The following is a 12,578-nucleotide window of genomic DNA, read 5'->3' as shown; positions in this document are numbered from 1 at the left end:
GCCGGGGAGGAAACTTCTCCCATGGGTGAGGCCATCTGAGTGTGCATGTGGGCCTCGTGACCAAGCTCATATTGCTCTTGGCACTGAGACCCCTGCCTTGGGAAATTTGATGTCAGAATATACCTAGACCTTGGGTTTTGTGTGAAATATGCTTTATTTGTTCTGGACTTCTGCCCAGTCCAAGTACTTATTTTTTCTTTCAAAGTCCTCTTTGCTGGGATTGCCTCTGTTCTGGGTGGTTAGTCACAGGTTCTTGCCTCTTGTTTTTTTTTCAATATAGCTACCCCCAACTATTTGCAGCTGGGATGTTATCTGGTGTATTCACCACGGGAATTATGACTCCTGGAGAACGGATCAAGTGCTTGTTACAGGTGAGGGTGTGATCTGGGGTGGGGGGGATATGATTTGCGGGGAGGTGGGAGGTGGCTAGCTTTTTCCATTGGGTATACAATTTTGTGTGGATGTTTATGTCCTTTCACCCTTTATAAAGACTTCAGGTCAGGTGTGCAAAACAGTTTCAAGGTTTTCAGGAACATGGAAGGAATCGTAGTAGAATCAAGAACCAGGACAGTGCAACAAATCAAATGTCACACCTGTGACGGGTGAGCTCAGACTTATCCACCCTAATTAGCAGCTACTTCAGGAACTCTGAAAGGTGAGTCATGTCTCATCAGAGGTGGAAGGGAGGCTGCTCCTGCCTAACATGTTAGGTCTCTGCCATTTGCCCAAAGGCTCAGTGCCCTTAAAGTGTCTGGCTTGTTCCCAGGCCAAGGGTGTGAACTGACTGCCTGCCTTACCACACAGGGCTCCTTTTTAAAAACGTGTTACTGCTTTTTTCTTCTAATGGCTGAAGCAATTTAACACACAGTCTTTACTAGAAAAATTTTGGTAATGCAGAGAAGCACACAGAAAACAATGTATTTATCACCCATGATACCACCCCACTGTTATGCTTTCTGTGTGAATTCTTCTAGTCTTTTTGGTAAACTTGTATTAAAAAAAGTTATCTTTTGAAATAAAATTGGGGTCACATATTGCAATAGTTTTGTAACCAGTTTTTTTCATTTGATATGTCGTAATATTTTTGTGGTTTTTTTCCTCAAGCGTCATTTTCTGTATTTTATTTCAATACATGGCTGTCATTTACCCAATAATACCTTATCTGGGGACATGACAAATTATATGCCATAGTGAAGATCTCTGTAAATAAGTCTCTGCATGTGTTCCTGATTATTTTCTTAGGATAAATGTCTAGACTTGAAATTAGTATGATTAAAGGTAGGTACTTTTTTTTTTAAGGTTAAAAAGGTTTTTAATGCATTTTACTAAATGGCCCTCCTATAAGTCTGTCATTTTCTATTCCTGTCAAAAGTATAAGAGCTCTTACTTCCCAGCAGATTCTGTGGCATCTAATTTACAATCTCTGCTAGTCTGATGAGTGAAAAATTTGCATTGTTTTGATTTTTCTTGCTTTTAATTGTCGGTGGGGTTAATTTTTTTGATGCATATTAGCTGTTTGTATTTTTCCTTTGTGAAATGCCTATTTGTGTTCTTTGCTCATTTGTTTGTTTTTCTATTGACTTATAAAAGCTTTGGACATGTTTGAATTTATTATTTTGTTTTATTTATTTATTTTTGGCTGTGTTGGGTCTTCATTGCAGCGCAGGCTCTCTCTAGTTGCCGCGAGCAGGGGCTACTCTGTTGCGGTGCACGGGCTTCTCATTGTGGTGGCTTCTCTTGTTGCAGAGCACAGGCTCTAGGCGCGTGGGCTTCAGTAGTTGCAGAACACGGGCTCAGTAATTATGGCACGCGAGCTCTAGAGCGCAGGCTCAGTAATTGTGGCGCATGGGCTTAGTTGCTCTGCAGCATGTGGGATCTTACCGGTTCAGGGATCGAACCCGTGTCCCCTGCATTGGCAGGCGGATTCTTAACCCCTGTGCCACCAGGGAAGTCCCCAATTTATTATTTTTTAAAATTTTTATACAATTTTTAAAGGTTATACTCCATTTACAGTTATTACAAAATATTGGCTGTATTCCCCAAGTTGTACAATACATCCTTGTAGCCTGTCTTACACCCAATAGTTTGTGCCTGTCACTCCCCTACCCCTAAAACCTTTGGACATATTAAGGTTATTAATTTCTTATCATATTTGGCAAGTCTTTATCATGCTTTGCATTTGTCATTTAATTTTGTGCATTTTTTAAATTAAATATTTTATTTTGAGATACTTATAGATTCACATACAGTTGTAAGAAGTAATACAAAGGGAAATAAAGAAATAAATAAAACAAAAGGATCCCATGTACCCTTTACTCAGTTCTTCCACAGAGGTAATATATTGTAAAATTATAGTACAATATCGCAACCAGAATATTGACATTGTTACAGTCAAGATACAGAACAATTCCAACATGCCAAGGATCCTTCATGTAGCCCTTTAATAGCCACATTCACTTCTCGTACCCCACTCCAGTCCTTAACCACCCCAGCAACCACTAATCTGAATTCTATAAGCCTGTAATTTCAAGACTTACATAAATGGAACTATACAGTATGTAAACTTTTCAGATTGGCTTTTTCAACTCAACCTAATTTTCTGGAGATTCATACAGATTGTTGCTTATATGAATAGTTCATTCCTTTTTAGTAGTCCATGGTGTGGATGTACTAGAAATATGTTTAACTTTTCATCCATTGAAGGACATCTTTTTTTCAGTTTTTGGCTATTATAAATAAAGAAGCTATAAACATTCATGTACAGAGGTTTTTCTGAGAAAATCAGTCTTCATTTCTCTGGGATAAATGCCCAGGAGTATAATTGCTGAGTCATGTGGTAGTTGCATGTTTAGTGGGGGTTTCTTTGGGTTTTTTTGGCCACACCGCACCAGCATGTGGAATCTTAGTTCCCCCATCAGGGATCAAACCTGTGTACCCTGAAGTGGAAGCGTGGAGTCTTAACCACTGGATCTCCAGGGAAGTCCCATGTGTGTTAGTTTTTAAAGAAACTACCAGTTTTTTCAGAGTAGCTATATCATTTTACATTTCCACCAGCAATATATGAGTGATCCAGTTTCTCTGCATCCTCACCAACATTTGGTGTTGTCACTGTTCTTAATTTTAGCCATTCTGATAGGTGTGTAGTGATATCTCATTTAATTTGTATTTGCCTAATAGCTGAGGATGTTGAACATCCTTTCCTGTGCTCATTTGCTATATGTATATCCTGTTTGGTGAAATGTTTGTTCACGTGTTTTGCCCATTTCTAATTGGATTATTTGTTTGTTTGTTTGTTTGTTTTGTGGTATGTGGGCCTCTCACTGTTGTGGCCTCTCCCTTTTGTGGAGCACAGACTCCGGACGTGCAGGCTCAACGGCCATGGCTCACAGGCCCAGCTGCTCCGCAGCATGTGGGATCTTCCCGGACCGGGGCACGAACCCGTGTCCCCTGCATCGGCAGGCGGACTCTCAACCACTGCGCCAGCAGGGAAGCCCATTTGGTTTTTTATTATTGAGTTTTGAGAGTCCTTTATTCTAGATACTAGTGCTTTGTCAGATATGTGGTTTGCAAATATTTTCTCCTAGTCTATAGTTTGTCTTTTCATCCTCTCAACAGAGTCTTTTGAGCAAACATTTTAAATTTTGATGAAGTCCAGTTTGTTAATTTTTCTTTTATGGATTGGGTTTTGGGTGTTTGGGGCATCAGGTCTTAAGAACTCTTTACCTAGCCTGCAATCCCAAAGATTTTCTAATATGTTTTTTCCAAAAGTTTTATCTATAGTTTACCTTTTACATTTAAGTCTGTGACTCCATTTTGAGTTAATATTTGTATTATGTATGAAAATTAGGTCAGAGTTCTTTTTTTTTTCTTTTCCCTAGGGCTGTCCAATTGCACCATACCATTTGCTTAAGAGACTTATCTTTCTTCCACTGAATTGTGTTTGCATCTTTGTTAAAAATCAGTTGGGCATATTTGTGTGGGTCTACTTCTGGGTACTCTAGTTTCTTCCATTGATTTATGCTTCTGTCCCTTCACGAATACTACACAGTCTTGATTAGTATAGCCATATACTAAGTCTTGAAATTGACTAGACTGATGCCTCCCACTTTATTCTTTAAAAAAAAAATGGGGACTTCCCTGGTGGCGCAGTGGTTAAGAATCCGCCTGCCAAAACAGGGGACACGGGTTCGAGCCCTGGTCCGGGAAGATCTCACATGCCTCAGAGCAACTAAGCCCATGCACCACAACTGCTCAGCCTCTGCTCTAGAGCCTGAGAACCACAACTACTGAACTCGTGTGCCACAACTACTGAAGCCTGTGCTGCTTCACAACAGGAGAAGCCACCGCAATGAGAAGCCCCACGCACCGCAACGAAGAGTAGCTCCCGCTTGCCGCAACTGGAGAAAGCCCGCGTGTAGCAATGAAGACCCAACACAGCCAAAGATAAATAAATTAATTAATTAATGAAAAAAAATTGTTCTAGCTATTCTAATTCCTTTGTATTGGGTTGGCCAAAAAGTTCACTCGGGTTTTTCCATAACATCTTACAGAAAACTTTTTGGCCAACCCAATATTTCTATGTAAATTTTAGGGTAATTTAGAAAATTGAGAAAAATCTTGCTGAGATTATATTAAACCTATAGGTCAATTTGGGTAGAATTAACACATTATTTTGAGTCTTCCAATACATGGACATGTTATATCTCTCCATTTATTTAGAACTTTAATTTCTTTCATCAGCATTGTGTAGTTTTCAGCATATAAGCTCTTAATGTGTTTTCTTATATACCTAAGTGCTTCTCTCTTAATTTGACTTTGTAAAATGGCATTGTAAATGGTATTATAATTTTAATTTTGTTGTCTACATTTTCATTGCTAGTTTGTAGAAATATAATAAATTTTTGTATGTTAATCTTGTATCATGTGAACCTTCCTGAATGCCCTTATTAATTCTAGGATTTTTTTTGGTAGATTTCTTGGGATTTCCTATGTAGATAATCATGTTATTTGCAAATAGAGACAGTTTTATTTCTTCATTTCTAATCTATTTACCTTTTATTTCCTTATTTCACTGGCTAGAATTTCCAGTACTGTGTTGAATAAGAGTGATGAGAGTAGATATTTTTACCTTGTTCCCAATCTCATGGGGAAGTGTTCACTATTTCACTGTTAAATATGATGTTAAGTGTAGTTTTTTGTTTGTTTGTTTAGTTTTTTTGGCCGCACCACGCTGCATGCAGGATCTTAGTTCCCCGAACAGGGATGGACCACAGTGTCCCCTGCAGTGGAAGTGCGGAGTCTTAACCACTGGACCACCAGGGAGGTCCCAGATGTAGTTTTTTTGATAGATGCTCTTTATCAAGTTGAGAAAGTTACCTTCTATTCCTATTTTTCTGAGAGTTTTCTCATAAATGGATATTGACTTGTGTCAAATTCTTTTTCTTCATTTATTAATGTGATCATGTGATTTTTCTCCTTTAACCTCTTATACGGTGAATTACATCAATTGGTGTTTGAATCCTGAACCAATTTTGAATTGCTGGAATAAACCCCCCAACTTGATCATAGTTTATAATTCTTTTTATATACTGCTGAGTTCTATTTTCTTATATTTTGTTAAGTATTTTTGCATCTATAGTCATGAGAGATACTAGTCTGTCAGTTATTTTTCTGTCTTGTCTCTGTCTGGTTTTGGTATCAGAATAATGCTGTCTTCATAAAATGCATTGGGAATTGTTCCCTCTTCTATTTTGTGAGAGGGATTATGTAGAATTGGTGTTAATTTTCCTGTAAACATTTGGTAGAATTTTATAGTGAAACCATATAGGCTTGGAGATTTTGGGGGAGGAATTATTAAATTATGAATTCAATTTTCTTACTAGTTACAGGGCTATTCAAATTACTTATTTCATATTGGGAAAATTGTGGTAGTTTTTTTTTTTTATATTTTATTTATTTGGTTGTGCCAGTTCTTAGTTGCGGCAGGCGGGCTCCTTAGTTGTGGCTTGCCAGCTCCTTAGTTGTGGCATGTGAACTCTTAGTTGCGGTTGCATATAGGATCTGGTTCCCTGACCAGGGATCGAACCTGGGCCTCCTACACTGGGAGCACGGAGTCTTATCCACTGCGCCACCAGGGGAGTCCCTGTGGTAGTTTTTGGTTTTGTTTTTTTTATCTAAGTTGTCAAATGTGTGTGTGTAAAGTTGTTTGTAGTATTCCCTTATTGTCCTTTATACATTGGCAGATTCTGTGGTGTTATCTTCTGTTTTATTCCTGGTATTAATAATTTGTAGGGCTTCCCTGGTGGCACAGTGGTTAAGAATCCACCTGCTCATGCAGGGGAAACGGGTTTGAGCCCTGGTCCGGGAAGATCCCATATGTCACGGAGCAACTAAGCCCATGTGCCCCAACTACTGAGCCTGCACTCTAGAGCCATGAGCCACAACTACTGCAGCCCTCGTGCCTAGAGCCTGTGCTCCTCAACAAGAGAAGCCAGTGCAATGAGAAGCCTGCACACCACAACGAAGAGTAGCCCCCGCTTGCCACAACTAAAGAAAGCCTGCATGCAGCAGCGAATACCCAACACAGCCAAAAATAAATAAATTAATTAATTAATAAAAAAACAATAATTTGTGACTTCTCTCTTTTTTTTCTTTGTCAGCCTCACTTGAGGTTTGTCAGTTTTATTGATCTTTTCAAAAAAGATTTTTCTTTCTTTTTTTTTTTTTTTGGCCATGCCACGTGGCTTGCGGGATCTCAGTTCCCTGAATCCAGGCCACAGCAGTGAAAGCCCAGAATCCTAACCACTAGACCACCAGGGAACTCACCTCATTGATTTTCTTTATTGTTTTTCTGTTTTCAATTTCATTGGTTTCTGCTTTTTTTTTTAATTATTTCCTTCCTTTTGCTTGTTTTGGGTTTTGTTTGCTTTTCTTTCTTTTCTTTTTTTAGGTGTTTGAGGTGCAAGCTTAGATTATTGTTTTGAGGCTTTTCCTCTTTTCTAACATACACAGTCAGTGCTATAAAGTTTCCTCTCAGCCCTGCTTTAGCTGTGTCCCACAAACTTCAACATATTTTAATTTTCAGTCAGTTCAGTGTGTTTTCTTCCTTCCTTCCTTCCTTCCTTCCTTCCTTCCTCCCTCCCTCCCTCCCTCCCTCCCTTCCTTCCTTCCTTTCTTTCTTTCTCTGTGTCGGGTCTTAGTTGCAGCATGCAGGATGTTTTAGTTGTGGCATGAAAACTTTTAGTTGTGGCAGGTGGGATCTAGTTCCCTGACTAGGGGTCGAACCCAGGCCCCCTGTATTGAGAGCATGGAGTCTTAGCCACTGGACCACCAGGGGAGTCCCAGTTCAGTGTGTTTTCTAATTTCCTTTGAGACTTCCTTTTTTAATTACTTAGGAGAGTGTTGTTCAGTTTTCAAGTGTTGGAGATTATTGATTTCTAGTTTGAGTCCATTGTGATTGGAAAACATATTCTGTATTATTTACATTCTTTTAAATTTTTTGAGGTTTATGGCCTTGGATATGGTTTATCCTGGTCCATGTTCCATGGGCATTTGAAAAGAGTGTGTGTTCTGCTGTCATTTGGTGGAGTAATCTATAAATGTCGATTATATCCTGTTGGTTGATGGTGTTGTTGAGTTCTTCTCTATCCTTGATGATTTTCTGTCTAGTTGTTCTACCTATTCGTTGATGGAGGAATTTGAAATCTCCAACTGTAATTGTGAGTTTGTTTGTTTCTTCTTTCAGTTGTATCAGTTTTGCTTCACATAGTTTGCAGCTTTTTTGTATAATGTATACACATTTAGGATTGCTATGTCTTCTTAGTGGATGGGCCCTTTTATCACTATGTAATGTCCCTCACATTACCATTATATAATATCCCATATTTTTGCTTACTATGTTCTTTCTTCCTTCCTGGTGTTCCAGGGTTCCTTCTTTTAGAGTTTCTTTTCTATTTAAAGAACTTCCTTTAGCCATTCTTTTGGGGAAGGTCAGTGAATGACAAAGTCTCTCAGTTTTCCTTCATCTAAGAATGCCTCATTTCCCCTTTATTCCTGAAGAATATTTTCACTTGACGTAGGGTTCTGGGATTACAGTTCTTTTCCCTTTCTTTCTTTCTTTCTTTCTCTCTTTCTTTCTCTCTTTCTTTCTCTCTTTCTTTCTCTCTTTCTCTCTTTCTTTCTCTCTTTCTTTCTTTTCTTTCTTTCATTGCGTTGGGTCTTCGTTGCTGCATGTGGGCTTTCTCTAGTTTCGTCAATGGGGGGCTACTCTTCATGCGGGATTCTCGTTGCAGTGGTTTCTCTTGTTGCGGAGCTTGGGCTTTAGGCACACGGGCTTCAGTAGTTGTGGCATGTGAGCTCAGTAGTTGTGGCTCATGGGCTCTAGAGCGCAGGCTCAGTAGTTGTGGCACATGGGCTTAGTTGCTGTGCAGCATGTGGGATCTTCCCGGACCAGGGCTTGAACCTGTGTCCCCTGCATTGGCAGGCGGATTCTTAACCACTGCACCACCAGGGAAGTCCCCACTGAGCTTTTTATTTTGGCTGTATTTTTCTTTTTTTTTTATTGCAGTACGCGGGCCTCTCACTGTTGTGGCCTCTCCTGTTGCGGAGCACAGGCTCCGGACTCGCAGGCTCAGCGGCCATGGCTCACGGGCCTAGCCGCTCTGCGGCATGTGGGATCTTCCCGGACCGGGGCATGAACCCGTGTCCCCTGCATCGGCAGGCGGACTCTCAACCACTGTGCCACCAGGGAAGCCCTCGGTTGTGTTTTTCAATTCTAAAACTTCCACTTGGTTCTTCCTCATATCTTCTGTTTCTGTGCTGATATTTTATTTATTTGCTGTGGCTTTCTAATTTTTTTAATCTGTTTCAAGCATATTAATAATTACTCGTTGAAGGATTTTTACAATGGCTGGTTTAAAATCTTTGCCAGATAATTCTAACATCTCTGTCATCTTGGTATTGGCATCTATTGCTTCTTTTTTCTTTCAGTTTGAGATCTTCCTGGGTTTGGACATGTGTGATTTCCAATTGGAACCCGGATATTTGCATACTTTATTGAGATTCTGGATCCTATTTAATCTTTCCATTTTAGTTGGCTTTCTTTGACACCACTCCAGTAGGAAGGGAGGGATGCTGCCTCATTACTGCCAAGTGGAAGTGGAAGTCTAGGTGACCCACTCGACCTCTGTTGACACTTGAGGGTGGGGCACTTCTTTTTACTGCTGGGTGGATGTGGGAGTTCCAGTGTCTCTACTGACACCACAGGACAGGAGGGTGATGATTACAGGCTCTCAGGGATGAAAGTCCTTATTCTGTACTTGGCCTTTTCTGACTCCACCCAGGTAGCGTATTGGGTACCTTGTTACAGCCCTGCGAAGGTGGAAGTCTGGGCTCCCCACAGGGTCTTTGCTGGTGTGGAAGAGGGTGAGGCCACAGTTTTTTCTATGGTGTATGGCTGGAGTAGAGTGTTTTTTGTCTAAAGATTTTCTGTCTTTCTAGGCTGTTCCTTTTCTGGTCCTTTGTCTAGAGAATGCAGGCTTTTGTTGAGGCTTCTTTTTGATCTGTGCTTCTTGGTATTCCTGGATTGCCAGTTTCTTCTGCTTTAAGTCCGAGATACATCAAAAAAGAAAATCCAGGGGGCTTCCCTGGTGGCGCAGTGGTTGAGAGACTGCCTGCCGATGCAGGGGACACGGGTTCGTGCCCCAGTCCAGGAAGATCCCACATTCTGTGGACTGGCTGGGCCCGTGAGCCATGGCCGCTGAGCCTGCGCATCCGGAGCCTGTGCTCCACAACGGGAGAGGCCACAACAGTGAGAGGCCCGCGTACCACAAAAAAAAAAAAAAAAAAAAAAATCCAGGGGACTCACCACTATGTCATTGCTTAAGTCCCAAGGTCCCTAGCCAGTCTGCTTCTTCTCTCCAAACTTTCAGAGTCCTCTTATATTTTTTAAAAACAAATAATGTCTAGAATTTTTTGTTGTACTTAGCAGGAGGATTGGGAAAATGCTTCTTAGACGTCTGTATATTGATTTTGAGTTAGGGACTGTTTGTTTTCAGTAGCCTTGTCCCTTAGTCTTTTCCATCACGGCTTCTTCCATCTCTTTTATGCCTGAAGTCCTTTTCTGCTCCTAGATGAGACAGTCCCCATCCATATTCTTCCCTTGTACTCCTCCACTCTGCTGGGTTACTACTTTGTGACTCTCTTCTCTTCTCAAACCCCTACCCTCTCAGGAGATGACCTGGCTTTTTAAAATTATTATTATTAATTAATTTATTTATTTTTGGCTGCGTTGAGTCTTCGTTGCTGTGCACGGGCTTTCTCTAGTTGCGGCAAGTGGGGGCTACTCTTCGTTGCAGTGTGCAGGCTTCTCATTGCGGTGGCTTCTCTTGTTGCAGAGCATGGGCTCTAGGTGTGCGGGCTTCAGTAGTTGTGGCATGCGGGCTCAGTAGTTGTGGCTCATGGGCTCTAGAGCGCACGCTCAGTAGTTGTGGCTCACAGGCTTAGTTGCTCCACGGCATGTGGGATCTTCCCGGACCAGGGCTCGAACCCATGTCCCCTGCATTGGCAGGTGGATTCTTAACCACTGCACCACCAGGGAAGTCCCCTGGCTTTCTACTTCACTGAGAAAACTGAAACCACCAGAGGAGGACTTTACCAGATACCCTCCACTGCCTCCACTCACTCACTGGCATCTAACTACATCTGTGGCTGCCTGGCTATTTCCACCACGAATGGCCCATGCTTCTGTTTGACCCCACATCCTATCCCTCTTGCCCATCCAGAGACCTTGCTTCAACAATTCTTCTTTCTCTCTCCTTGAACATCAGTTTTTGCTCTCCAATGGATTGTTCTCTTCAGCAATAGCGTAAATATTCTTGTATTTTCACCTTAAAAATACAAACTTCTCTCTATTTTACCTTCCACATCTATTTCTGTGCTTCCTGTCTTTGCTCCCCTTTACATCAAAATTCTTTGAAAAAGTTTTCTGTTTTTTTCCTACTCTTTGTCTCTAGTCCCCCTTCTCTAATTGTCAAACGCATATCAGACTGGCTTTTGCCTCACAACTCCAACAAAAGTACTTTTGTCAAGATCACCAGTGACCTTTTTTTAAAAAATTTTTTAATTAATTTATTATTGGCTGCGTCGGGTCTTAGTTGCAGTGTGCGGGCTCTTTGTTATGGCACATGGGCTTCTTTCTAGTTGCAGCAGGTGGCCTTAGTTGCCCCGTGGCATGTGGGATCTTAGTTCCCCAACCAGGGATCGAACCCACGTCCCCTGCACTGGAAGGCAGATTCTTAACCACTGGACCACCAGAGATGTCCCACCAGTGACTTTTACACTAAATCCAATGTTCAGTTCTTGGGCCTGGACATTGATCCATCTTGATCCATAAACAGAATTGGACTCAGCTGGTCCCCCATCTTCCTTGAAGATCTATCTTCACTTGGCTTCTCTCCTGACTTTCCTCCTACCTACTTGGCTGCTCCTTTTCTATGTCCGTTGTTGGTTTATCCTCATCTTCTCAATCTTTTAATGTTCATGTGCACAAGGCTCAGTCATATTACACTCATCTTGTTGATGATTTCTTCTTGTCTCATGAGTTTTAGACACCATCTGTATAATAATGATTTTCCAGTTTATGTCTCCAACTCAGACTTTTCCTGAACTCTGGACTAGTTTATCCAACATTTCCGTTGGATGCTAGTAGGCACCTCAGAGTCACCATGTGCAAAACTGAACTCCTGGTCTTCCTCAATACCTGCTTTATCTACAACCTTCTGTAGCTCGGTTGGTGGCAATACCATCTATCTAGTTGTTCAGCCCTAAAACCCAGGAGTTCTCCTAGATTGTACACTTTATCTCACTGTACATATCCTATTTGTTGAACAGTTAAGCTGGCTTTCAAAATATCACAAATCTATCCTGTCCCATCACCTCCATTGCAACTACATTGCTCCAGGTCACCTTCAGCACTGGCCTGGATGACTGTGAGGGCCTCCTCACTTGTTTCCCTGCTTACAGTCTATACCACACATAAGTGAGAAAATTCTGTTAATATGTCAATTCCATGCCCAGTCCTCTTTGGCCCCCCAGGTCACTGTGAGTCAGCTCCAACATCCTCTGATAACGTGGGCCTCTGTGCCATTCCTCAGATACACCAGGCTCACATGTGCTGGGATCATCTGGGGAAGTTATATTTAAAAAAAAAAAAAACATTGATACTCAGTTGACATTGTCTTAAATTTATTATTTTTAGAAAAATTGACATCTTCCTGATTGAAAACTTTTCCTAACAGAACTATGACTCTCTTTTTATTTACCTCTTCTTTTATGTCCCTTGGAAAGGTTTTAGAGTTTTATTTATGCAAATCCTATTGCTTGATGCACATATATTTTATTGCTTTTTTTTTCTTTTCCTAAGAACATTCTTTATTCCTTAAACAAGTCACACCTCCTGTGATTTCATTGGAAAAACAGAAACTGGAAGAAGTATTTCTGTAACTTTATCAGAGGAACACAGATCAATGTATTTAAAGGAATGCTTAACTTGAGTTTAGACATGTAAATCAGTTTAGGAG

At 41.0% G+C, this 12,578-nt stretch overlaps 1 protein-coding gene across 1 annotated transcript in view; it reads left to right on the top strand.

The window, feature by feature from the left end:
* The window catches only part of SLC25A20 (solute carrier family 25 member 20), a 31,968-nt gene that overhangs the window by 14,239 nt on the left and 5,151 nt on the right, over window positions 1-12,578 (top strand). Inside the window, exon 4 of the mRNA XM_082662764.1 lies at window positions 281-371. Within this exon, the coding sequence (XP_082518890.1) occupies window positions 281-371 (91 nt within the window). The remainder of the gene's footprint in view (window positions 1-280; window positions 372-12,578) is intronic.

Source organism: Grampus griseus, assembly GCF_964374135.1.
Source record: "Grampus griseus genome assembly, chromosome: 10".
NCBI classification, from domain to species: Eukaryota; Metazoa; Chordata; class Mammalia; order Artiodactyla; family Delphinidae; genus Grampus; species Grampus griseus.
The sequence above is the reverse complement of the archived record's forward strand: the minus strand, read 5'-3'. Positions and strand labels throughout refer to the sequence as shown.